Genomic DNA, 26,825 nt, shown 5'->3' on the forward strand with positions numbered 1-26,825 from the left:
ACACACACACACTCCACCCCTTCTGTCTGTCTGTCTGTCTATCTGTCTGTCTGTCTGTCTGTCTGTCTCTCTCTCTCTCTCTCTCTCTCTCTCTCTCTCTCTCTCTCTCACAAACCCTTTAATTCTGTGTATCAGATTCAAAAGTTAAAAGCCCGAATTAAACCGCCAGCCAGAGGTTATTGGTGCCTGTGAGGTGAATAAAGGGCGAGCTGCCAATCAAAGCAATGAAAAGTCTGGCAGAACAAAGCACCCAGTCGCCAGGCCTGCCCATAGCCGTAACCTACCGTTCGCTCAAAATTATTATGAGCTGCAAAGTGAAGGCATACTCGTATGCCGCGCTAAGAAAAAGCCCTCGACTCTTGACAGAAATAATGGGACCGCTGGCTGCAATTTGAATGTGCTTTTTGTTCCCCAAGGCTAATATTTCCCATCCATGGGAGTGTGAATTTCTCAGTGTGTAGTTTCACGAAAGGAGGGTTATTCTTCTTCTTCTTCGGCGTTCCAGGATTTTTGGCCTCAGGTCAGACTTCAAGTTTTGTAGCTTGAATAAAGCTGGTGGTCAGGATCAGGGAGTCTTTGGTGCCCCAGAGTTGCTCCTGCAGTGTGGCATCTTGGGGCCAGTGATCTGTTCGAAAGGAGGTTTAACTTTACTGATACGTTTACCGTGATTTCGCATTTACTGCGATGTGAACGAACTGCTCCTTGTCAAAGACTTTCAGCTGTCTTTGGATTGGTAGTGATTTTGCTGTGTTTGTGTGTGTGATGCGGTCAGTTTTGTTTACCTCTACCATCGTCAGTACTCTGCAGTTATTAGTAAAAGAGTTTTAGTCTGTTCAAAATGCGTACATCCTAATCTGCGCCAGTGGATAGAAACCCATGTACCTTTCGGGAAAAGGGGCTATCCGTCTATGATAAAAAAAATCTTACAGGTGGAGAAGGAATCGCGTGCAGGAAGGATGACATCGGGGGTATACATGATCGGATACTGGGGAAGGAAGATATGAAACAGTCAGCACTTGAACACGGCCAAAAGACCTTTCCATTTAGTGTCACACATAAAAGAGCCTTGTGTGTTTACAGACACAAGGCATGTTAAGTGGATACATCTTTATTCGCTTTGTCGGAAATCGTTAGAAATTATTCATGGCTATAAAAAGAAAAGAAAAGTGAATGTCGGTGTGCCAGTGATAAACTACTGCAGGTGTTTTCGTTCTTTGTTCCTTGGTTTACTTTCACTTGAGTAAATGATTAATGTAAATACTCTACTTTGATCTCAGCGGAAAGGAAAGGCACGTTTCCGGATTGTTCTCCTTCAGGTTCCCTAAATCGGTTTTAATTGTTGAAATGTATAGGATTCGTTCGTCTCAAAGCCCATCGACGGTGTTTTGGAAATGTGGCCTTTTATCTACCCCCCCCCCCTCCCTCGCCCCTCCCTCGTGTATGTTGATAGTTCTTTGCCAAAACGTTCGGGACTGTAGAAACGGCTTCTTTTCTTTATCATTTCTGTTTATGTGGCAATCACATTTCTGATAGCTATTTTAGTGTTGATTTTTGTCAATGAAATCTTCAAAAGGGATTCCCGATTGGTGGAAGCTTTAGTCTCCAGTAGTAGTGTGTTATCACTTATTGTTCTCCTATACCACCTGGCATTCTCATGTTTTCCATCAACGTTGTCTTCCTTGCACACCAAAAGGACATTAACGATCTCGGACTTTCAACGAACTTCGACGCTTTCATACACATATATGCGTTTTTGTGTGTGAACAGTTTTCTCAAGATTTGGCGTCAATAAACAGAACCTCGTGATTAGGTAAATGACTTCTTTCAAGAACGGCCAATAGGGAAATCAGTACCACGCACATTTTGACCGAATTTGTTTGTTTGTTTGCTTAACGCCCAGCCGACCATGAAGGGCCATATCAGTGCGGTGCTGCTTTGACATTTAACGTGCACCACACACAAGACAGAAGTCGCAGCACATGCTTCATGTCTCACCCAGTCACATTATTCTGACACCGGACCAACCAGTCCTAGCACTAACCCCCTAATGCCAGACGCCAGGCGGAGCAGCCACTAGATTGCCAATTTTAAAGTCTTAGGTATGACCCGGCCGGGGTTCGAACCCACGACCTCCCGATCACGGGGCGGACGCCTTACCACTAGGCCAACCGTGCCTTTGACCGAATTGCGGCGTACACATTGTGAAGACTTTTTCGACAGACTTAAGTGTGCTATTATTCCAGTGAACGTACTAGAACCCCGTGCCACGTGCATGAGACAGATGAAGAGATTTGTGCTTTGTCGACCTGACGGGTTCAGGGATTAAATCTGTTCTCAACAATGCTTGGATCGTGACCGAACAACAGCGCCATTTGTGAATGGCAGTGGGTGTAAAAGAGAGTGAGAGAGAGAGACATGCAGAAAAAAGACACCTTAGAGTTTAGCGTCAGCCATAAACATCAGCCATGAAAACAACAAGGCGCTGTTTAAAAAAGCGCTCTAGAAATAAAGGGGCTTTTTATATTCTGGTGCCAGGAACAAAAAGATCAACGCTCTGCTTAAAAGAAATTAGAATAATAAAAGTCCCCAAAAGCGCCTTTCTAAAGGGCTCTAGTTTCTGGTCTTAGCCAGTAAAAAAAGATCAAAGCTCTGCATTAAAAAGGCGCCTTAAAAACCACAATTAAATGTTGGTGCCAGACATGAAAATATCAGCACTTTGCTTTAACAAAGCGCCCCTAAAGATAACAGTATTATTTTTGGTGCCATAGTCCAGGCATTTTTGAAACATGTTTTTTTTAAATTTTGTTTTACATATTATATGGTATGAGCATCTCTCTAGATGGGCCGGCCCGATTTCAACTGTTTTCTGTGCGTGCTTTTTTCTGAATGATTACCCTAAATGTCACCTCAATTTGTTTAAGACAACACAGGAAGCATCACAGCTTTTGTGTTTTGATATGTGGAACATGCGTCTGTAACTCCCGTAAACCTTTGGAACTGCAAGCGTTTCAACCGAACGCCATTACCGTTTAAAATCGTTAACGATACGACAACAGTGCAGCAGCGCTTTAAATAACAAACAGGATTCATTTGTACTGGCGAGAAAATACCTTTCCTGGTCTTGTTCCACACCTAACCTGATATGCCAACAAACGGAGGAACTGATACAGTTACTAATCGAGTCCAATGTGTTTACTGGCATCTCGTATGTTATTCCCTGTGTTTGTGCCCTGACTGGTGGGGTCTGGAAGTGTTTTCATTCAAAACCTCAATTAGTTTTCTTACCCGCGCAGTCAGGGCTCCTTCCTATAAGAAGCCAATGTTCTTTTCAGTGTTATGTGAGCGAGCTTTTGTGCTGCGACTCTTTGGGAAATTACTCGATCAATGGAAAGTGCGCTGATCCATAAACACGCTTTCAAGTACTTTGAACATTGCTCCGGAGTTCTGAAGTCTAGTGCACAAAGGCACTGTCTGCTAATCTAAGAACATTGAAACATTTTGTTTGAGCCTGTCAAAATTAATGAAGGTTTTTCTGTAGATCAACGAAACGCTTTTTCTACTGTGACAATTGTGTGTGAGTTTTTTTTTAATAACTGAATATTTGCTACAGTTTGCTTGCGGATTTGTGAAACATATTCCTTCTTCTGGGTGGACAGACAATATTCTTGAGGGTTTTCTTTCCTCGTATAAGTCGACACAGGGGTGTGTGGGTGTGCAATAATTGCACTCTGTGGGACTGTGATATAGAGTAATACTGGACAACTAAAAACATGGCTTCTGAAACTGACCAACCAACTTCTGACCAGCCAGCGAAAGAAACAGCAGCTGAAAACTCAGAGAAAAAAGACACACCGGACCCTGAAAATGGTATGACGTTGTAACATTCCTGTCATATGCTTATTGTTAAGTACATTTCGATTGTTGAAATGTTGCCGGTTTTTTATAGGGAGGGTGGGGAAGGGAAGGCTGAGGGAGCAGAGGGGATGTGTTTGGGATGTCACTCTTGCAATCGTTCTGGAACTGTTATTCTCTGTAGATCATTATTTGTTTGTCTGTTTGACCGACTGTCTCTACGTGTATTGTGTATTTTATCATTTGCTCATACCAAATTGCTATTCTGGCCTCATATATATGAAGTCTTCAATCAATCAATATGAGGCTTATATAGCGCGTATTCCGTGGGTACAGTTCTAAGCGCAGGGATTTTTTTAATATATTTGTTTTATATGCAATTTATATTGCGCACATATTCAAGGCGCAGAGATTTATTTATGCCGTGTGAGATGGAATTTTTTTTACACAATACATCACGCATTCACATCGACCAGCAGATCGCAGCCATTTCGGCGCATATCCTACTTTTCACGGCCTATTATTCCAAATCACACGGGTATTTTGGTGGACATTTTTTATCTATGCTTATACAATTTTGCCAGGAAAGACCCTTTTGTCAATCGTGGGATCTTTAACGTGCACACCCCAATGTAGTGTACACGAAGGGACCTCGGTTTTTCGTCTCATCCGAAAGACTAGCACTTGAACCCACCACCTAGGTTAGGAAAGGGGGGAGAAAATTGCTAACGCCCTGACCCAGGGTCGAACTCGCAACCTCTCGCTTCAGAGCGCAAGTGCGTTACCACTCGGCCACCCAGTCCACATATCACATTGTAGCATGACATTCAAACACTATGGATACTCTGTCGAGTTCAGTCAGCTTTTGTCTTACACTTTCTCCACCACCGATATTTACACGTAGTGATACCACTTTGACGGGCGCTGTGGCGAGGTGGTAAGACGTCGGCCTCTTAATCGGAAGGTCGAGGGTTCGAATCCCGGCCGCGGCCGCCTGGTGGGTTAGGTGTGGAGATTTATCCGATCTCCCAAGTCAACTTATGTGCAGACCTGCTAGTGGCTTATCCCCCTTCGTGTGTACACGCAAGCACAAGACCAAATGCGCACGGAAAAGATCTTGTAATCCATGTCGGAGTTCGGTGGGTTATGGAAACACGAAAATACCCAGCATGCCTACCCAACGAAAGCGGAGCGAGCTGACTATGCTCTCAGAGTATAGTGTGGGGAACCAAAATGAGCAATCGAGCTCACACGTAACCAGAAAATTTTGGAGCGCTGAAGAAGAAGAAGAAGAAGAAGAAGAAGAAGAAGAAGAAGAAGAAGAAGAAGAAGAAGAAGAAGAAGAAGAAGAAGAAGAAGAAGAAGAAGAAGAAGAAGAAGAAGAAGAAGAAGATACCACTTCAACAGTCCAAGAGGAGGGGTGCTCTTATCCTATGTAATAGCTTTTTTCTTTTTTTTTCCTTCGTTCATGGGCTTAGACTCCTACGTTCACTCATGTTTTAGCACGAGTGGATTTTTACGTGTATGACCGTTTTTACCCTGCCATTCAGGCAGCATACGCCGATTTCGGAAAAGGCATGTTGGGTATTTTCGTGTTTCTATAACCCACCGAACTCTGACATGGATTACAGGATATTTTCCGTGCGCACTTGGTCTTGTGCTTGCGTGTACACACGAAGGGGGATAAGTCACTAGCAGGTCTGCACATAAGTTGGCCTGGGAGATCGGAAAAATCTCCACTCTTAACCCACCAGGCGGCAGCGACCGATTAGAACTCACGACCTCCCGATTAGGAGGCCGACGTCTTACCACCTCGCCACTGCGCCCGTCATGTAATAGCTTGAAGACTGAGATCTGTTGGACTCTCCATGATCGTGTGCACGTAAAGTAAGGTAACTCTGTGTCACTTGAACACTTATCCACACAACTACCGTAAAGTAAGGTAACTCTGTGTCACTTGAACACTTATCCACACAACTACCGTAAAGTAAGGTAACTCTGTGTCACTTGAACACTTATCCACACAACTACCGTAAAGTAAGGTAACTCTGTGTCACTTGAACACTTATCCACACAACTACCGTAAAGCCCGACATTAATTCGGCGAAGTCGACTTCGCGAAATCTCCTTCACGAAGCTATCTGCACGAAGCTTAGTCGGTATAGCGCTGGGGTAGGGAACCTCGGGTCGCGGGTTCGAATCCAGGCCAACTTTATGTGCAGACTCTGAGACAGTATCCATGCCCAAACCTTGTGTTACTGGGAAGGTAGGGTGCGACCAACATTTCTCAGGAACGGGACTATTCATTAACACAATGAAAATCAAAAAAACAAATGGCAATGAAGTGAAAACAGGTGTGCTCACTATCTCACATCTGTTCAGGCTTTTTTAAACGGCATAGGGGTGGCTGTTAACCCGTGATTTGTAAAAATGTAAAACATTTTACAAATCACGAGGCGCGCCCCGCGATTTGTAACATGTTTTACAAATCACGTAAATGCGCCCGATATTTTCTTGTCATCTCCAAAGTCAAGGGATCTAGTAGAAATTTTGTTTCATTACTTTATTGTCCCATCGCTGGGAAAGTCGGGTCGCTTCCTCCCTGTGGAAAGCTAGCAGCAACAGAGTCGCGCTACCCCAAAGTCAAGGGATCTATTAGATTATTTTGTTGTTGTCATTACTTTATTGTCCCATCGCTGGGAAGAAAGGTAAACTATTTTTACATTTGTACAAATCACGGGTTAACAGTGGCTTTATCCTTTGTACAAGCATTGTAAGATCTGAGATGGTGATCCAAATCGTTTACAAGGGAAGGACTGTGCCTTTAACCATGATGACCTGACTGACGCCGACGTGATGCTGATCAGGAATCACGACCACTATTCTGAAGGCACGCGTCATACTCGACAAGTGTACCATAATCTCATGATGACAGTCTCTCGCTGAACATTATAATCATTATTTACTCCTGCATGCTTATTATTTTCTGCTGCATGCTTACCCTTACTACTACTATTCACTATAGTACTAGTAGTAAGGAGACTGTAGTCAATAAGGAGTAAATAATGATCGACCAGCGATTGGATACAAGCTCCTGTGGTCTAGGTGTGTCAGACACAGACTAGATTACGTTGCCAAAGTTTGCCACCATCTCCTGATGAACCGCTTTTCCTTAATTTGATCGCACGAATTACAATCTCAGGTGTGCCTGGTGACCCAGGCGCGAATCCTGTGCAAAGGTGTCACACTCATTAATATCAAATCTATAGATAGGCTATAGCCAGATGTATACCTTGTTACTATTTTGATGACATTAAACATCTTTGCCAGATGAAACCGAATGAAAACCAACTGCCAATGTGTACCATCACATAATATCGTGTGATGACAGTTATTCTAATTCTCAGGTAGTGCAGGTGACCCGGAGGAAATTCCCATGACTAAGGTATACTACAATATCACCTATATTGTGATGACAGTTATTCTAATCGTCAGGTGTAACAGGGGACCCGGACGACATCCTGATGACAAAGTTGAACCATCAGATCATCTATATTGTGAACACATCCTGATGACAAAGTTGAACCATCAGATCATCTATATTGTGACGACATCCTGATGACAAAGTTGAACCATCAGATCATCTATATTGTGACGACATCCCATGACCATATTGTGATGACAGTTCTTGTAATGTCCAGGTGTTACAGGTGACCCGGACGACATCCCTATGGCCAAGGTGTACCACCAGATCATCAACCTGACCAACAAGCCGCCCAGCCTGCGGACAGACGAGGAGCTGGACCAGCTGGTGCCATGGTTACGCAAGAAGTCCAGCAACCTGTTCCATGACCTGGAGAATGGTAGGCACACCAAACTACTCTTTTCATGAATGCACAGTTCAGTCGAACCTGCCCACAACGACCACCTCAAACGTCCCCTGGCGAGTTTTCCCCTATATAATTCACCGTTTCATAGCGACCAACTGCCTACAACGACCGCTCCTAATCGGTTAATTCGGTGGTCATTATGGACAGGTTTGACTGTTTTTGGTTTTGACTGCGTATACGAGTAGTTTATTCTTATTTAGCTTGTGCCGATATAAATCTCTTCTGACAGCAGAAACGGGTTCTTTTCCGTTGCTAATGGTTACTGTATGGGAACAAGTGTAGTGTATAAGGTACTTTGATTGCTGACAATGCTTTCGGGAGTAAAATACAATCAAAATTTATGCACAGCATAAGCATGTCGAATCATGTTTTGCCTGAACATTGCCAAAGAAAAAAAGAAGTAAATTAGACCAGAATATTAACATCAAACAGCAATGTCCACATCTGAAAACAACCCAATTTAACGAACAAATACACAAACACATCAAATCGAAGAATAAAAGAAGGAAGGAACACAAGAAGGGAGGGAAAGAAGGAAGGAAGGAAGGAAGGAAGGAAGGAAGGGAGGGAGGAAGGAAGGAAGGAAGGGAGGAAGGAAGGGAGGAAGGAAGGAAGGAAGGGAGGGAGGAAGGGAGTAATGAAGGAAGGAAGGAAGGGAGGAAGGAAGGAAAGAAGGAAGGAAGGAAGGAAGGAAGAAAGGGAGGAAGGAAGGAAGGAAGGAAAGAAGGAAGGAAGGAAGGAAGGATCGAAGGAAGATTGATTGATTGATTGATTGAATTTTTTTTCCGAGGGTAACAGAATAAGCATTATTCCCCCCTCTGCTTCTTTACCTCTGTAAACTTGTAGAGCTAGTTATTTTTCGATAAACACCCAGCAACCAAACAAATAACGAGCCAGCAACAGCCTGAATCCTCGATAGCTCAATGGGTTGAGAAGCTGTTCTGTGTCGGTACTACTTTTGGGACTGCAAAGTTCCGAACGCTCTAATGTACGAAGTATACATCTCTGGAGCAAACAATACAAACATACTGCATTTAAATTAACAACTACAGGCTTGAACACATGAATCTCCATATAAAATCCATGAGTTCGGTTGTTTTCTGAATCTAGATCTGCCGTGCACAAACGTTCAACACAAGCAAATTCCCAAGGCAAGTAACTCTCATACTTTGTCTAGCGACAAGAGTTAGTTCCCCTTTCAAATTTCTTTTCACTCGGTTTCTTCGACAACAGACTGCAACCCGACGGTCAGTTTTCAACAATATTTCATTTTATAAACACATCACACGCAACCAAATGCACACATCTCATCAATTTAAAGAACATACATCGGTTTCATACACTATTTTTCCCAGAAAACTGAACTTCATACAGTTTTTAACGTTGGAACACGGGTGCAAAAGTTCGTCTGCTAGTCCCATTTGACGAAAGAACATTATCCTAAGCGATACCAAAACATAAACAGAACACACAATATCTGCCTTTACCGCCACAGCAGAATAACAGCATATATGTTTACTTGATTTTAGTCCAAAACAGGGAAACTGACAAGAAGTGTTAACAGAATGGAATGATTTGCACGGAACTATATAACCGCGCATTAATCGATCGCCTGCGCAGGTTGACTGGTTGAGTGAATTGGATTCGATCAAACTTTCGCAAAAAAACTCCTCTTTTCTTTGAATAACTGAAGAAAGGAGGAATAAAGAGGTTACACACCTCGTCTCAGTGATTATTAAAAATAATGGTCTCAGTTCGCGGTCATGAAAAAGCTCGCTGAAGCTCGCATTTTTCATGATCCGCAAACTTCGACCATTATTTTTAATAATCACTGAGACTCGGCATGTAACCTCTACATATATACATGCTTTTTTTCATCCGGCCCTCGCCCAATGAAAAAAGAAAAAAAATTGAAGAAAGGAAGGAAGCAAGCAACCGAGCATGCAAGAAAGCAACCAACCAACCAACCGAGCTAAACAAATAACTTAGCTGTTTTACCTGTGATTTCAGAGAAGATCAAGAAGCTGCTGAAAGAGGCTGACTTAAGGAGGTACAGATTTGATGACGTCATCCTCAGACAGGGCGACGAAGGAGATGAGTAAGTGCTGACATTGAACCAGTTATTTTGTTATGTGTGTGTGTGTGTGTGTGTGTGTGTGTGTGTGTGTGTGTGTGTGTGTTTGTGTGTGTGTGTATGTGTGTGTATGTGTGTGTGTATGTGTGTGTGTGTGTGTGTGTGTGTGTGTATGTGTGTGTGTGTGTGTGTGTGTGTGTTCGGGGGGGATCTAGCGTAGTTGGTGAGGAAGCATCTCCTTGCTTTGAACCGCCTCCAGCTTTATTTATCAAGCATACTTGTGTGATACAATTCTGTCTTTTCTCCCCCCACCACCCCCCCTCCCCCCGTCTTCTTCTGTGATAATATTGAATGCTTATATATAGCGCTAACCACAGAGACCTGTGCTCTCTGCTCTTTAATGATTAACTATGAATAACAACACACTATTTGGGTCAATCTTTTGCCTTGTTTTTACCTTTCCGTCTCTGCCCGTTCATCTGTCTGTATGCGTGTCCGTCAAGTGAACATGCGTCCTCCAGATTCCCCCGTTCGCACTTCCTCCTGTAGCACATTCCGTCCCTGGTGAGGGCCCCAAAGGGTTTAAAATCGTGATCGTGATTGGCGTTTTTTGACCTTTCTGTGACCGTGATTGCCGAAATTTCCATTTCTGTGATCGTGATGGGACTTTGCCCGTGATCCGTGATGACAAAAAAAATCAAGTCTCGTGATCGTGATCGTCATTTGTTTTCGTGATCGTGATGGGCATTATTGCAAAGCATTTTATTTTCAACGTACATTTTTCACAGCTGTATCACTCTATGATCCTCTATTCGTCAAGGTGTTTGTGATCGTGAAAACAAAAATCAAAGTAACTGTGATCGTGAAAGCTAAAATGTCCCTTCCCGTGATCGTAATGATACCCCCCCCCCCCCTTTGGGGCCGTCCCTGGTTTATCTCGTATTTTACGGGTACATACTTTGCACACACACAAACGCAACGAAGTGCCTTTAATGACAAAAGTGAACTTTTGGTAAGTGCTTGCAGTGACTTTGTCAGTGAAAGTCAATTATAACAATGGCACAGTTGAAAGGTAAATGAGGTTCAACATGCCGCAGAATATTTATTGACTGTCTCTCACGCAGGCTGGTCTTATGTGCAGACATTCAACCGTTGTCGTTTTTGTGAAAGACAATAGGACTCTCTGCTGTCTGTCTGTCTGTCTGTCTGTCTGTCTGTCTGTCTGTCTCTGTCTCTGTCTCTGTCTGTCTGTCTCTGTCTCTCTATCCCTCTCTCTCTGTTTGTGTGTGTTCTGCAGAATGATATCTTTTTCCAGGTTCTTCATTCTGGTCAGCGGCGCCATCACTTTCTACGTCAACAGCACTGATGACGTGGAAACCATGGTGGCGAAACAGAAACAGGAAGAAGCGGTTGCTAGGGAACAGGGGAGGCCAGTCAACAGGGAGGTGTACGGAACGCAAGTCGGCACCGGAAGTGAGGAAAATAATGTAGACAGATTTCAGAAATGTATTAAATCATTTTTGTGTGCAAGAGGAAAAAATGAACGATGAAAATCCTGGAGCACAGACCCATCGAACTTATCTTTTACGTAGGAAAAGAACTTGGATTCCTGTACGAGGTTTGGGATTCATTTGTGAAAACTCATGAAAACGTTCACAGAGAAATTAAAACAGCGAAGAAGATAATTCAGATTGCCAGAAAGCTGTTACTTTTGACGATTTTCGGCGGATTTTAATCAATTCTTTTATTGCTCATTCATGATGTGAGACCCGATGATGCTTGATGGTGACGCTGACACCGCAGACGACGACGATGATGATGACAGTGACAATGTCGTTGTTGTTAATCATGATGATAATGATGATGAATCCAAATACAAATCGAGCGAGATGTCAGTAAGAGAGCACACTTGATAACACAATCGACCAGACACGACAGAAACAAGACAGTAATTGCAGGATTGGGTTCAATCACTTTCAGCTGAAGGCAAAACGGTGCACACATAGTGGCGTTCAAAGGAACACTATGTGTTTATCATGTGTGCCTCTTTTTGTAGTAGTACCGGCACGGTTGGCCTAGTGGTAGGGCGTCCGCCCAGTGAGCGGAAGGTCATGGATTCGAACCCTGGCCGTGTCATACCTAAGACTTTAAAATTGGCAATCTAGTGGCTGCTCCGCCTGGCGTCTGGCATTATGGGGTTAGTGCTAGGACTGGTTGGTCCGGTGTCAGAATAAGGTGACTGGGTGAGACATGAAGCCTGTGCTGCGACTTCTGTCTTGTGTGTGGCGCACGTTATATGTCAAAGCAGCACCGCCCTGATATGGCCCTTCGTGGTCGGCTGGGCGTTAAACAAAACAAAAAATCTTTTTGTAGTAGAACTATGTACTATTTCACAAAATGTTCAATATTTTGTTTACAGATCGTGGGTTCATAGCTCAGCTGTGTCAGTCATAACTCAAGTTTAAAGACAAGGTTTTGTTGATTTTTTTTCCAGTGGAGGGCAAGACGTTTGCCGAGCTGGCCTTGATCTACCCGGACTGTGTGCGTAACTCAGGCCCCCCCCCAAAAAAAAGTCTGTTTACGGTAACATAGGCAAAAAAAAATAGGGTCGGTAGGTCGGGATTTTTTATTTCTTTTTTTCTTTTTTTCTAAAAAAACATATTTTTAAGTTATTTTGCCAAAAAACTAGGATTTTTTTTTCTTTTTTTTTTCTCCCCCAAATGCAAAAAAAAAAAGTCAAGGGTCGCGCGAAAAAATAGGGTCGGTCGGGATACCGTAAACAGACTATTTTTTGTTTTGCCTCAGCTATGTTCGTTAACTCAAGTGTGGTGATACCTTATTGTTGACTGTTTTTCAACTGAGGGCAAGACCACAGGAGCTTGTATCCAATCGCCGGTCGATCATTATTTACGTTTTATTCCCTAGAGTTTCCTTACTACTACTATTTATTAGAAGGACTAATCAATAGTAGTAGTAAGGGTAAGCATGCAGCAGTAAATAATAGGCATGCAGGAGTAAATAATGATCGACCGGCGGTTGGATACAAGCTCCTGTGGGCAAGACGTTTTGAGCACTGATTGTGTTCATAAATCGGCTGTGTCAGTCATAACGCAAGTTTGATGATAACGTATTGTTCACATTTAGCGAAAGGCAAGACCTCAGAGGAACTGGATCTGATCTACCAGGACTGTGTTCATAACTCAGCTGTATCATTCATAGCGCAAGCTTGACGATAACTTATTGTCGATTATTTTCTAGCGGAGGGCAAGACGTTCGGCGAACTAGCGTTGATCTACCCGGACTGTGTGCGTAACTCGGCGTAACTTGTCAATCATAGCGCAAGCTTGACGATAACGTTCTCTTGATTGTTTTTCAGCGGAGGGCAAGACGTTCGGCGAGCTTGCCCTGATCTACCCGGACTGTGTGCGTAACGCCAGCGTCCTGTCCACCAACATCTACAGCGACGTGCTGGTCGTCAGCAAGGACCTCTACAACGAGACCATCCTGGGGTCACAGGTACGCTTCAAACCAGTACACCATTTCTTCTGTGTTAACTATTGTGTGACATGGTCTCACAGTAATCTCCCTTTCATGGCAGCTGCTCTGCATTGACGGAGTTGTCTACCTGTCGTGAGCATGAACTACTCATGGTAGCTTGACGTCTCGGGTACGTCGGTACGTAGACAGCATACATGCACACCCTTTTGCGTTTTGTTTTGCGGCATTGATACACATAAAAGCCATGGATACTGTCTCTGAGTCATGACATAAAGTTGACCCTTGTCCTTCCCGGTCAGGATTAGAACCTTGACCAGAGGATCACAAATCCAGTGTTTACCATGTGACCAATGGAGTTGCTAGACGACCCCAGTTAAGTATTTGTTCGCTTCATTTTCATTACTCTGTTACAATCGAACCTGCCTTGGTGATAATCCCTCCATCGCTACAACCTACCAATGAAGACTGCCCCAGAAAATCCCCGACGCGATTTTGTTTCTGAATCATTCCACATTTCCATGATATAGCGACAAACCTGTCTATCACAACCAATTCGGGAGGTCCCTTGTGTGGTCGTTATAGACAGTTAGTTCGACTATTTCATTGCTGAGACTAATAATTATTCTTTTATTTCTCCTTTTGTTGTTGTGCAGGTCCGTGAGTACGAAGCGAAGGAGAAGTTCATCAACGACAGTCCTCTCTTTCACAAGTGGAACCCCAAGCTACGCAAAATGGCCGCCATGAGCATCGAGAAAATCAAACTCAAGTTTGAAGACGTCATCATCAAACAAGGCTCACCAATCAACGGGCTGCACTTCCTCGTCAGGTGAGACATGCAACACATAGAGGAAGAAGAGAGAATGCTTTATGTCCTACAGGCTAAATATTTCGCCTCTTAAGGACAAGATATGGGTTATATGATTTGAGTTTTACGCCCTCACGGCTTTTGACGAGATACACATTCAAGTGTATGCGTGTTTAGGTGGTATCAGCCATCTGCACTTATGGCAGAATGACCGAGGTCTTTTACGTGCCATTGTGGTTATACGGGGGTAGGACATGGCTTCCGTCTCCGGGTCTGCACATACAGTTGACCCGTGTCCGTCCCGGCCCGAATTCAAACCTGCGACCTTCCGATCACAAGTCCGTTGCTCTACCAACTGAGCTACCGGGCCCCCGCAACAAATAGATTGACACGTTAGATTTTTCAAAGAATTTTGGAAAAAGGCTGGAGTGTAATCCTTGTACTCTCCAAAACACTGGATTTTCGACTTAGGTTGGGGAAGGTTGCATAGTATGGAGCACTTCCTAATATGGACCAACTCCTGTTCTGACAAACTAACGGTGCTAGAGAGCTCAAAAAAACTCCATTCGCTGTATTTACCCTTTTTTGTGTGTGGAATTTGGAAAAAGGCTGAATTAATCCACGTAGGCTTACTCTCCAAAACACCAAATGTGTACGCGGCGTGACGTCATTACTGTGCTTAATTTTAGTATCATCACTCTTTCAAACGATACCCTAAGTAATAAATCAAATACGTTATTAATAATTCACAAGTTAATTACTTAACCGGAAAAAAAAGTAATTGCACCCTTAACACTGAAAAATGCATAATTTCAAATCACACAAGAATGATACCTTGATTTTAAAAACTTATTGACAGTGTGCACTACCTACATATTTAAAACAAATGCCATATAGTTAATTATGAATGTTGTATAATGTATAAGACAGTGTCATTGTTGACGTAAATGTTCTACAATTGAAACATGTAAAGTCGTCTTCTGAACGTCCGCGCTGGCCTTCATCATACATTTTCCTTGCCATTGTTTTCAGCGGCCAGGTGAAGATACGGGTAGATCCCAGCATGCACCCGCTACAGTTCCCCCAACACTTTCCCGTGGGAAATCTCGCTGATCTGGAGAAACAGAAAGCTCGGGAACTCCTTCGAAAGTGAGTAACTCTCTTTGACTCTGCTTCTGTCCCTGTCTCTCTTTCTCTGTGTTTGTATGACAAGTATTTCAGGTATCCCTGTAGTTTTATAATGGTCATACTCTTATCTTCAAATATAGCTATTCTGATGGACACGTGGGGGAATTCGGGGGCTGTGATTGGATGGTCTCTTCCGATCATCAAAGCATAATGCTACGGAAGTCGGCCATTTTTGCCAATATCCAAAAGCATATTGGCAATAACAAAGACCCATGGTTCCGGTTTACCCATCTGTACCATACGATGTTTCAATTGACAACAGCATACACTGACAACTTGAAATTCTTCTCGGGAATGTTTTTCAGCTTTACAAATGTCGATAGCATACCCTTTTCTGCTAACTTCCCGATGAAACAGGACTAAACCAATTATTTTCTGTCCCTAAACACCACAAAATGCCCAAAGTCGAAAGATGTAGTACAAACAGGGGAGTAAAACGGAACAGCCGTTTATGTGTGCCTGTGTGAGCTCAGCCGTTGCCGACTGACACAAATTTTCGCATTCGGCTTTTCTTATCTCGTAACTCCACACTAAATACCCCACTTCCCCTCTGAAGTATTGATGTACATTCCATGGCACTAACATTCATGTAGTCGTTTATAACTGAGGTTGACAAATTCGCTTCATGACGAGACAAGTATAAATGCCATTCACCCAAACTGAAAACTTCGCTGCCGTCTGCTCGCGTTGTACGGATTAGCTGTTCTCTTCTCCTCCCCTTGTTGCATCCTAGTTCTTCAGTTGTTTCTAGTTTTCCATTGATGTTGTGTTTTGGTCTTCTTCCTTAGTAGTCTTGTTCAAAATTAAAAAAACTCAAACTTCTTTTTGTTGTATACGAATGAACTAATAAAAAGCTGTTTAACAGCTGTGTTGTCAAATCGAGTTTTTTTCCAAAGTCAGTGTGGCGCCTGCGCAAAACTAATGCGCATAAGAAACGGCGTCTGCTATCAAAACCTGAGATCAACGCATCGACGCAAAAACTGTCATTTTGTAAGTTTGGAACAACAAATCAAGGTCAGAACAGCTATATAATCGCTATTGTATTTTCAGCGTAGCAATAGGGTCCGATATTTAGACTCGAACAAGTATAATGCGACTCGTCTTCGACTCGTCAGCATTATACTTGTCTCGTCTAAATATCGGACCCTATTGCTACGCTGAAAACACAATAGCTGTTAATAACACAACAGCTTTAAAAAAAAATCTTGGTCTATTTTTGTATAAGTGCTGCTTGCGATTGAATACTTTGTTCAGTTAAAGTGTTTGCATTTATGTTTGTATAAGATACAGTTGTCTTGTGAATAGGTCCTTATCAGGTAGCCGGCTTTGTTTGACATCGATTGCTTGTTTATTTTTTTAATTTTATTTGAATAAAATCATCCATCCATCCATCCATCCATCCATCCAACTATCCATCTATCCATCCATCCATCCATCCATCCATCCATCCAACTATCCATCTATCCATCCATCCATCCATCCATCCATCCTTCTATCCGCGTACCTTTTTGTGTGACTCCTTCATCGTTAATTTGTCACGCCCTGCCAGTCTTGCATTATCGTCTGGGCTTGAACTTATTTCCCCTAAATACTCTCTCGACTGGTTCTTTGTCTCTTTGTCGCTTTGTCTGTCTGTTTGTCTGTCTGTCTGTATTAAGTGTTTGTATAAGTTATAGTATAAGGGACAGATTTTAAGATAAGGCTTTGGCTAAAACCTCTGTCCTTGTGTAATAAAGTTCAGTTTCAGTTTCAGGTTCTGTATGTCTGTTATGTTATATGAAGTCTTATATCGCGCGCGTATCTCCAGACTCTGACTCGAGGCGCAGGGATCTATTTATGCCGTGTGAGATGGATTTTTTTACACAATACATCACGCATTCACATCAACCAGCAGATCGCAGCCATTTCGGCGCATATCCTAATTTTCACGGCCTATTATTCCAAGTCACACGGGTATTTTGGTGGACATTTTTTTTATCTATGCCCATACAACTTTGCCAGGAAAGACCCTTTTGTCAATCGTGGGATCTTTAACGTGCACACCCCAATGTAGTGTACACGAAGGGACCTCGGTTTTTCGTCTCATCCGAAAGACTAGCACTTGAACCCACCACCTAGGTTAGGAAATGGGGGAGAAAATTGCTAACGCCCTGACCCAGGGTCGAACTCGCAACCTCTCGCTTCCGAGCGCAAGTGCGTTATCACTCGGCCACCCAGTCCTGTCTGTCTGTTACAATTCCCCTTCCACACAGAAAACATACAGGCTGTTGGTTTTTGGCGCGTGTCCATGTGGTCTTCCCTCGGACAAAATCCTTCAGGAATATTAGGTAGAGCATGATCTAAGAAACAAAGGGACGTAAGCGCTCTAAATGCACACGAAATGACTGTGTTACAAGAGTAAGACAGTGAGAGTTTATGCGGAATCAATCCCAGGGCATGACATGAACAACAAAAACGACTTTCATCCTCACATTTCATGTACAAAAAAAATCATTACGCCCGGCCGTGGTCATGAATGAATGTCTTGCAGAGAAATGAACCTGGGACGGTCAAAGAGCTCCACAAAGAAGACATCGTTAGCCAGCCGGTCAGCGCATCACGAAGGGAACAAGAAAAGCGCACAGAAGGCGTTGGAACTCTGTCTCATGGGGGCTGTGGACACTATAGGTAAGCTGCTATTGTTCTGTCTAGTCTGTCTATATAGCTATCTGTCTGCCTGTTGGTCTGCCTGTCTGTCTGTCTGTCTGTCTGTCTGTCTGTCTGTCTGAACAGTGCGTAAAGAAGTGACAAAGATATGTGACCCTCCACCACGAAATGAGTCGCATGTCACCTCGCGCTGTTCTGCGCTAGGCTTAATATAAGTCCGAGCGTGCAAGGGCCACCTTAGACACAGGCTTATAACTCAAACAGTTTTCGTTCTTTTCTAAAACGGTTTTCACCACTGGATAGAGCATAAAACACTCTTTATGAAAATGTAAAAATATGAAAATCATGCAAAGGTGACATGCGACTCATGTCGTGGTGGAGGGTCACATATGTGCACAGAAAGCGTTGGAACTATATGTCAAATGGATGCTGTGGACACTGTAGGTAAGCTGCTTTTGTCCTCTGTCTGCCTGTATGTATGTCTGTCTGTCTCATCTGAGCATTGCGTCAAGAGGAGACAAAGATCTGTGCACAGAAGGGGTTAGAACTATATCTCACGGGTGCTGTTGACAGTGAAGATATAGTATTGATGAGATACAATAATATTGTTTTCTGACTGTTCGCCTGTCTGTCGGTCTGTCTGTCTTTCTGCGTCTCATCTCGATTGCCAGTCTACTGGTATACCGAAAAAGAGTGTCAATTATACGATAAAGATTTTCATATTAATGATATACGATACCGATAAATGAACCTGGCGGTCCCATTATGAGTGCTTTACTGCTGACAGAGTCACCGGGAAAAACGTCGTTCTTTAAATGTTTTGGCAGTTCCTCGGGAGACGTGAAAAAGACAATAAACGTGGCACCATTATTCGCGTTAAATATGACGTCTTCTCGAACTATGTTTTGCTTTTGACGTCAGAGATGGTCAAGAAATGTTGTCATGGTTTGTTTAAGCCTCATATTAATTGGGGGAAGTCGGCTTCGCGAGTTCGCTGTACACAGTTTTTGTCCCGAATTTCATGTGAAAAGATTTCGCGAATTCTTCAAAAAGACAACTTTGGACTCTGTTAAAGCCTGTCCTTAACTGGGCGAAGTCGACTACGCGAAGCACACTACGCGAAGCTTGCCGCACGAAGCTTTAGCACTGAGTTTTCGGTAAAAAGACTTCGCGAAGTCGACTTCGGGCTTAATGAAGGACCGCCTTTAGCCGGTGTCGTTGCTGATTGATTTGTTGGTTTCAGGCGACGTGGAGATGGTGCTTGGCGTGTCCACGTACTCCCAGACAGTGATCTGCACGGAGGCCGCCACTGTGTTCCACCTGGACCAGCGCAACTACGACCGTCTGGTGGAGAAGCGGAACCCCCAGACTGTCGACTTCATGCGGGACATCGTGCACACCAAGCTCACGCTGCACTTCTCTCGGTGGGCTTTCAAACATTGAAGCATAATCAATTCGGCGAGGGATTTATTTCCCAGAGTCATTTTTGTGCAGACTCTCCTCAGTGGTCGAACACCCCCGTGTGCACGCATGCGCACGATAAAGAACCCAAGTTCACAGCGAAAGTCTCAGGGCTTGGAAACATGAATACACGCATGCAGGACAAAGAAAAAAAGATATGGGTAGTGCCGTATACTGTATGGCAGCTCGCTTTCCCCAGTGAGAAAGCAGTCCGAATTTCCACGAGGGTAACCTCACAGGACTATTTGAAATGTTATCCTTATCTTATCTTTGTCCCTATACTTTATTTATTTAGTTATAATACGATCGCTAAGATAAGATCTGTGAAACAAAGGGACGTACGCGCTGTAAATGTATACGTCAAGTGTAAAAGAGTAAATGAGAGTCGGCTGTCGGCTGCGTGACACAGTACACATCAAGCTCGCTGTGCACTTGCAAAAATACGTTTGGTTCAAAAGAAAAAAACTTAGCCAAAATGATGACGATTTTACATTCTAACAGCAACCAACTCCTTGTTCCACAAGTGTATACCTACGGTCGTTGAAAATATACAAGATATTAGCATTGGGCATTAACTGTCTGTTTTCTGTATATAGGTTATCAGACGACAGTATCCCCATGTATCGCTACATTCTGTACTCTGTGATCGTTGTGTTTGAACAGGTTATCAGACGACAGTATCCCCATGTATCGCTGCATTCTGTACTCTGTGATCGTTGTGTTTGAACAGGTTATCAGACGACAGTATCCCCATGTATCGCTACATTCTGTACTCTGTGATCGTTGTGTTTGAACAGGTTATCAGACGACAGTATCCCCATGTATCGCTGCATTCTGTACTCTATGATCGTTGTGTTTGAACAGGTTATCAGACGACAGTATCCCCATGTATCGCTGCATTCTGTACTCTATGATCGTTGTGTTTGAACAGGTTATCAGACGACAGTATCCCCATGTATCGCTACATTCTGTACTCTGTGATCGTTGTGTTTGAACAGGTTATCAGACGACAGTATTCTCATGTATTGCTACATTCTGTTCACTGTGATCGTTGTGTTTGAACAGGTTATCAGACGACAGTATCCCCATGTATCGCTACATTCTCTACACACTGGACGAAAAGGAGCGAGAGACGAGAGAGAGACGGCAGAAGCTGAAGGAACAGCAGGAGAGAGACAGACACACCACTGTCGCCACGCCTATGACAGAGACACAGTGGGAAATTGAAAATCTACAGAAAGGTGAGGACCTTTTTTTGGGTTAAAGATCTCTTTATTTCGGTGCAATCACGACGTGCCACGGCGCATATTGCAGTGTTTGAAAATGAATACTTAATGCTGAAGATTCATTCTATCCTTTTTTCCCCACAAGTGTTAAGCTTGTAAACCACATGCATTAGTGAAGAGAAGCCATTTTTGGTGCAGTTTAGTTCAGAATGAACGGGGTGTGGAAGGAGGGGGGGGGGGGGTTAGTGGGCAGGTAGCTCAGTTGGCAGGCCATTTCTGTTTCTGAAAGATTTCCAATGGGAGAAAGAGACCCGAGGTTTTCTACTATGGGATATCAGAGTTATATGATGAAAATGTGAATAACATTGTGTGTTTGTTTGTTTGAGAGAGAGAGAGAGAGAGTGAGAGAGAGAGAGAGAGAGAGAGAGAGAGAGAGAGAGAGAGAGAGAGAGAGAGAGAGAGAGAGAGAGAGAGAGAGAGAGAGAACGAACGAACTTTATTACTCAAAGATGGAGATTTTAGGCTCACGCCTAGTCTTACAATCTGTCCCTGCTAAACTAAGACATAAAAATAAAGAGGACAATTGTCAATCGCCATCATACAGTATTACTAATTACAACATTACTTAGAGAGAGAGAGAGAGAGAGAGAGAGAGAGAGAGAGAGAGAGAGAGAGAGAGAGAGAGAGAGAGAGAGAGAGAGAGAGAGAGAGAGAGAGAGAGAGAGAGAGAGAGAGAGAGAGAGAGAGAGAGAGAGAGGAAAAGCCTGGGCCAGTCAGGCAGCATGTTTTCTTTGAAATAACTGTGCCATTCAACTTCAACATTCTGCTGCGGCCAAGTAATGAAAGTCTGCTCCTTCCCACTACCCGTTATGTGTGCAGGTCCGTTAGTGAACCTGTACGGACCAGGCAGCGTCTTCCACTGGATACGCAAGAAAGCCAAAGAGCGGCAACAGAAACAGACAAGGGCCAAAGCGGGAGCCAAAAATCAGAATCCGGCATTCCGATTTGGGAAACCGCAACAGCAGCAGACATCGCCGGTACGTTTCGTGTCGGGGCAGTTGTCGGGAGGCAATAATTAGCCTAGAACCCTAAATTGGTATGCTGATTCTAGTCTGCGTTTCACGTTTGATGAATCTGATTTTGAAGTCATTACCAGTGTCTACAATTTGTTTTACTGGTATTTGCTGTTTGTGTGTGTGTGTGTGTGTGTGTGTGTGTGTGTGTGTGTGTGTGTGTGTGTGTGTGTGTTGATTAACTCGCCTAGCAGTCTGCTCCACCATGTTTCTTTTTACGTCCTCTTTTTTGCTTTACTTGCGGATTTAAGTCAAGTGATTGTCGGGTGACATTTAACAGGCTGAACCGCGAGGTGTGTGTGTGTGTCCGAACCATCTCCACTTAACTTCCTTCCCCTGATGCTGGCTATACGAGATCACGCAACACCACTTCTTCACACACTGCACTGGTTACCTATTCAAGCCGATGTAACCGAGTGCCGAAACACTACGATCACCTCGGGAAGCGAAGTGCAATCAAACAGGATTGAAAATGTTAGGGCTAATTTCTTAGCCCTATAAAAACTGTTATGCAAACCCGAAGGTTTCCATGAACATACAGACAATCGGAAACCACCAGACCCCATCACAAACAGAATCTCACAATCCACGGGTGTTGACTTTAAAGGCCAACAACTCGGGTGCAGAGTCTGCTGTGAAAGGAGCGGTAGCCTCCCCTGTCACAATCGCCCCCCTCCCCTGTCACACCCGCATTGACTACAAACTGTCCACCCTCTGCTTTAACTTCTTTTCTGGCTCGTCTCCTGCTTACTTCTCTGAACTCCTCACCGTCTATTCTCCAGCAAGACAACTCCGTGCCTCTTCTGACTGTCGCATCCTCACCATTCCACACACCAAAACCAAAACATACGGACAACACACTTTTACTTTCTGCGCACCCACACAATGGAATTCTCTCCCCTTTCACATCCGCCACTCTCAGTCACCCCAAGCATTCAAACGAGCACTTAAAACGCACCTCTTCAAGAAATACAACCCCTGATTTTGTTTTCTCAGTCCATCAGTAGGCTACATGTAGTGTAAGCCTATTTGTTGTTTTAGTGATAATGTGATAATGTATATACATCTATAAGGGCTGTTTTCAGTATTGTTGATAACATATTCTGTTTGATTAAGGGTATTCAGCTGGTATTTCCTTGTTTACACTACCTATTTTATTCATGTTTTTATTACTTAGTTTGTGGAAGAATCTTTTGTAATGTATGTTTGATGGTGTATGCTTTTCATTAAGCGTTGCTGACTATGAATGTATATGTAAATGCTTGTATAACTGTGTTTTAATTTCAAATGTGTTAAGCGCAAAGAGCATACTTGTAAAGTTATGATGTTGCGCTATATAAATGCTCATTTATTCTTATTCTTATAGGCCTGGGCTGGATCTGATGGGGGGGGGGGGGGGGGGGGTCCTGGATTTCAGAAGCTACGTACCCCACTACCACCCGACACATGTACATGTTCCTTTTTTACATGTAGTCAAGTTTTGACTAAATGTTTTAACATAGAGGGGGAATCGAAACGAGGGTCGTGGTGTATGTGTGTGTGTGTGTCTGTGTGTGTGTGTGTGTAGAGCGATTCAGAGTAAACTACTGAACCGATCTTTATGAAATGTTTCATGAGAGTTCCTGGGTATGATATCCCCAGATATTTTTTTCATTTTTTCGATAAATGTTTTTGATGACGTCATATCCCGCATTTTGTAAAAGTTGAGGCGGCACTGTCACACCCTCATTTTTCTATAAAATTGATTTAAATTTTGGCCAAGCAATCTTCGACGAAGGCCGGACTTTGGTATTGCATTTCAGCTTGGAGGCTTAAAAATCAATTAATGACTTTGGTCATTAAAAATCTGAAAATTGTAAAATTATTATTTTTATATAGAACGATCCAAAATTACGTTTATCGTATTCTTCATCATTTTCTGATTCCAAAAACCTATAAATATGTTATATTCGGATTAAAAACAAGCTCTGAAAATTAAAAATATAAAAATTATGTTTAAAATTAAATGTCCAAAATCGATTTAAAAACAATTTCATCTTATTCCTTGTCGGTTCCTGATTCCAAAAACATATAGATATGATATGTTTGGATTGAAAACACGTTCAGAAAATAAAAAGAATAGAGATATAGAAAAGCGTGCTATCCTCCTCAGCGCAACCGCTACCGCGCTCTTCTGGATTGTTAATTTCACTGCCTTTGCCACGAGCGGTGGACAGACGATGCTACGAGTGTACGGTCTTGCGGAAAAAATGCAATGCGTTCAGTTTCATTCTGTGAGTTCGACTGAGCTTGACTAAATGTTGTGTTTTCGCCTTACGCGACTTGTTTTCTCCTCAAAATAAGACCCTCTACCCGCCCCGTCCCGCCAGCCCGGCCCCTTAACCTCTACCCCAGTTGGGAAGCCCCCCCCTCTCATAAACTAAGTCCAGCCATGTAGGCTTGGTGTCGTATATGTTTAAGAATGCGCTGAACATAGCGGTGCGTGTCTGTTGCAGTTCGGACGCACCCCCCTGGCGGACAACACCCGCTTCCTGTACACCGATGACACTTCGTCCATCAGCGACACGCACATCGTCAATCTCTATGGTTACAACGAAGACAACACTCCGCGCTTTGTCAATGGAGAGTACGAAGAGCACTATGACGGAGTGAGTTCATTATCAAGCATATTGGCATTCTCATATCAAATATAGTTTGTTAAAAAACTTAGGGGCACCGCTCACAAATGTAACTTCAGCAGGACCGACGACGCACTGCAGCTTATCCCAGCCCGCTACACGTTGCATGAAAGGAAAACAGGCCAAGTACTCGTCATAATCCCAATCGCGGCATAAATAATAGGCAGTGCGTCGTTTGTGCCGCTGAAACTGCGCAGGTATATTCTGCCCATTACGGACATATTTTTTAAATAGTCAGTCAGTCAATCAGTTAGTCACTCAGTCAGTTACATTGTAATTGTGCTCAGTTTTGCTTTTGTTTGTCATTTCTCTTTGTTTGCTTGTTTGTCTTTCTGTCCGAATGTTTGTCTGGCTGTTTGCTTGTCTTTGTAATAGTTATTTACTGATATGGCCAACGATTACAAGGGTTAAGAGAGAGAGAGAGAGAGAGAGAGAGAGAGAGAGAGAGAGAGAGAGAGAGAGAGAGAGAGAGAGAGAGAGACACACACACACACACACACGCACGCACACACACACACACACACATACACACATGTTCGCACGCACACACACACATACACGCACACACACACACACACATACACACGCACACACACACACGCACACACATACACACACACACACACACACACACACACACACACACACACACACACACAAACACAACCTTTTTAGTCAAAGTACACGGCGGATCACGAAACACATTGACAATACCCTTTTATTTGTATCTCTCCAGGATTTGGCAGACTATGACGATTACTACGAAGAGGAAGACGAGGACTGGGCAACCAGTGACATGGCGTTGTCAAACCTCGAGGAGCGCATCCAGCGATGGCACAGCAGCTTTAAGAACAACGAACCAGCTTCCTCATCGGCCAAACAGAGCAGTACAGCTGCACTCTCCGTCACGCCGTCTGCACCCACGCTTGCACCGCTAGCCACGCAGAACATGAAGGGAGATCACTGCGTCGTGAGACTGCATCGAGCTCAGTTTGGTGTAAGCAGCTCGAAGATTGTTATTTTACAGTTTTTGTTGAAGCTAAAGCGTGAAGTTAATTGCTAATCAAATATTGTTTGAACAAACAAACAAAAAAACAAGTCGCGTAAGGCGAAATTACTACATTTAGTCAAGCTGTGGAACTCACAGAATGAAACTGAACGCACTGCATTTGGAATAACTCCAAACACAGATTTCATGGTATTATTGATCTTATAATCATCCCAGGGCGTTGTCCTTCTGTGTGGAGAATAACTGATATGTGCACAAATATTATATTTCAGTATTTTTTACCCCACATTCTTTGCTCCAGGGTATTTTTCATCAGTCCATTCGTGCAATTCACTAACTTGCACAGACAAACGTTACGAAAACACACTCGGACCAAAAGAAAACAAGTCGCGTAAGGCGAAAATACAACATTTAGTCAAGCTGTCGAACTCACAGAATGAAACTGAACGCACTGCAATTTTTCAGCAAAACCGTATACTCGTAGCATCGTCAGTCCACCGCTCGTGGCAAAGGCAGTGAAATTGACAAGAAGAGCGGGGTAGTAGTTGCGCTGAGCACGCTTTTCTGTACCTCTCTTCGTTTTAACTTTCTGAGCGTGTTTTTAATCCAAACATATCATATCTATATGTTTTTGGAATCAGGAACCGACAAGGAATAAGATGAAAGTGTTTTCAAATTGATTTCAAAAATTTAATTTTGATCATAATTTTTATATTTTTAATTTTCAGAGCTTGTTTTTAATCCAAATATAACATATTTATATGTTTTTGGAATCAGGAAATGATGAAGAATAAGATGAACGTAAATTTGGATCGTTTTATATTTTTTTATTTTTTTTTTACAATTTTCAGATTTTTAATTAATGACCAAAGTCATTAATTAATTTTTAAGCCACCAAGCTGAAATGCAATACCAAAAGTCCGGCTTTCGTCGAAGATTGCTTGGCCAAAATTTCAATTAATTTGATTAAAAAATGAGGGTGTGACAGTGCCGCCTCAACTTTTACAAAAAGCCGGATATGATGTCATCAAAGACATTTATCGAAAAAATGAAGAAAATGTCCGGGGATATCATTCCCAGGAACTCTCATGTAAAATTTCATAAAGATCGGTCGAGTAGTTTAGTCTGAATCGCTCTACACACACACACGCGCAGACAGACAGACAGACAGACAGACAGACAGACAGACAGACAGACAGACAGACACACACACACACACACACACACACACACACACACACACACACACACACACACACACATACATCACGACCCTCGTCTCGATTCCCCCTCTATGTTAAAACATTTAGTCAAAACTTGACTAAATGTAAAAACAGGTCCTCAGATCGATTCCTAACTTATACAATATGATTCTGCGTTACAAATAATGCTACCGCGCAGGAGAACTGTCTTCACTTTGCAAAA

General features: G+C 43.1%; 1 protein-coding gene across 3 annotated transcripts in view; it reads left to right on the forward strand.

The window, feature by feature from the left end:
• Positions 1 to 26,825, forward strand: part of LOC138971648 (uncharacterized) — a 58,313-nt gene that overhangs the window by 14,608 nt on the left and 16,880 nt on the right. The window contains exons 1-13 of one of the 3 annotated variants that reach the window (XM_070344415.1): positions 3,221 to 3,867; positions 7,554 to 7,715; positions 9,753 to 9,840; positions 11,132 to 11,289; positions 13,193 to 13,332; positions 13,968 to 14,140; positions 15,152 to 15,268; positions 17,838 to 17,974; positions 19,197 to 19,377; positions 20,480 to 20,655; positions 21,520 to 21,677; positions 24,209 to 24,361; positions 25,128 to 25,388. In XM_070344415.1, the coding sequence (XP_070200516.1) occupies positions 3,771 to 3,867; positions 7,554 to 7,715; positions 9,753 to 9,840; positions 11,132 to 11,289; positions 13,193 to 13,332; positions 13,968 to 14,140; positions 15,152 to 15,268; positions 17,838 to 17,974; positions 19,197 to 19,377; positions 20,480 to 20,655; positions 21,520 to 21,677; positions 24,209 to 24,361; positions 25,128 to 25,388 (2,001 nt within the window). In that variant the 5' untranslated portion in view covers positions 3,221 to 3,770. Of the gene's footprint in view, positions 1 to 3,220; positions 3,868 to 7,553; positions 7,716 to 9,752; positions 9,841 to 11,131; positions 11,290 to 13,192; positions 13,333 to 13,967; positions 14,141 to 15,151; positions 15,269 to 17,837; positions 17,975 to 19,196; positions 19,378 to 20,479; positions 20,656 to 21,519; positions 21,678 to 24,208; positions 24,362 to 25,127; positions 25,389 to 26,825 lie in introns of those variants that run through there. The other 2 variants (XM_070344416.1, XM_070344417.1) reach the window with 2 other exon arrangements.

The sequence above is a fragment of the Littorina saxatilis genome, linkage group LG7 (assembly GCF_037325665.1).
Source record: "Littorina saxatilis isolate snail1 linkage group LG7, US_GU_Lsax_2.0, whole genome shotgun sequence".
Classification (NCBI taxonomy): domain Eukaryota; kingdom Metazoa; phylum Mollusca; class Gastropoda; order Littorinimorpha; family Littorinidae; genus Littorina; species Littorina saxatilis.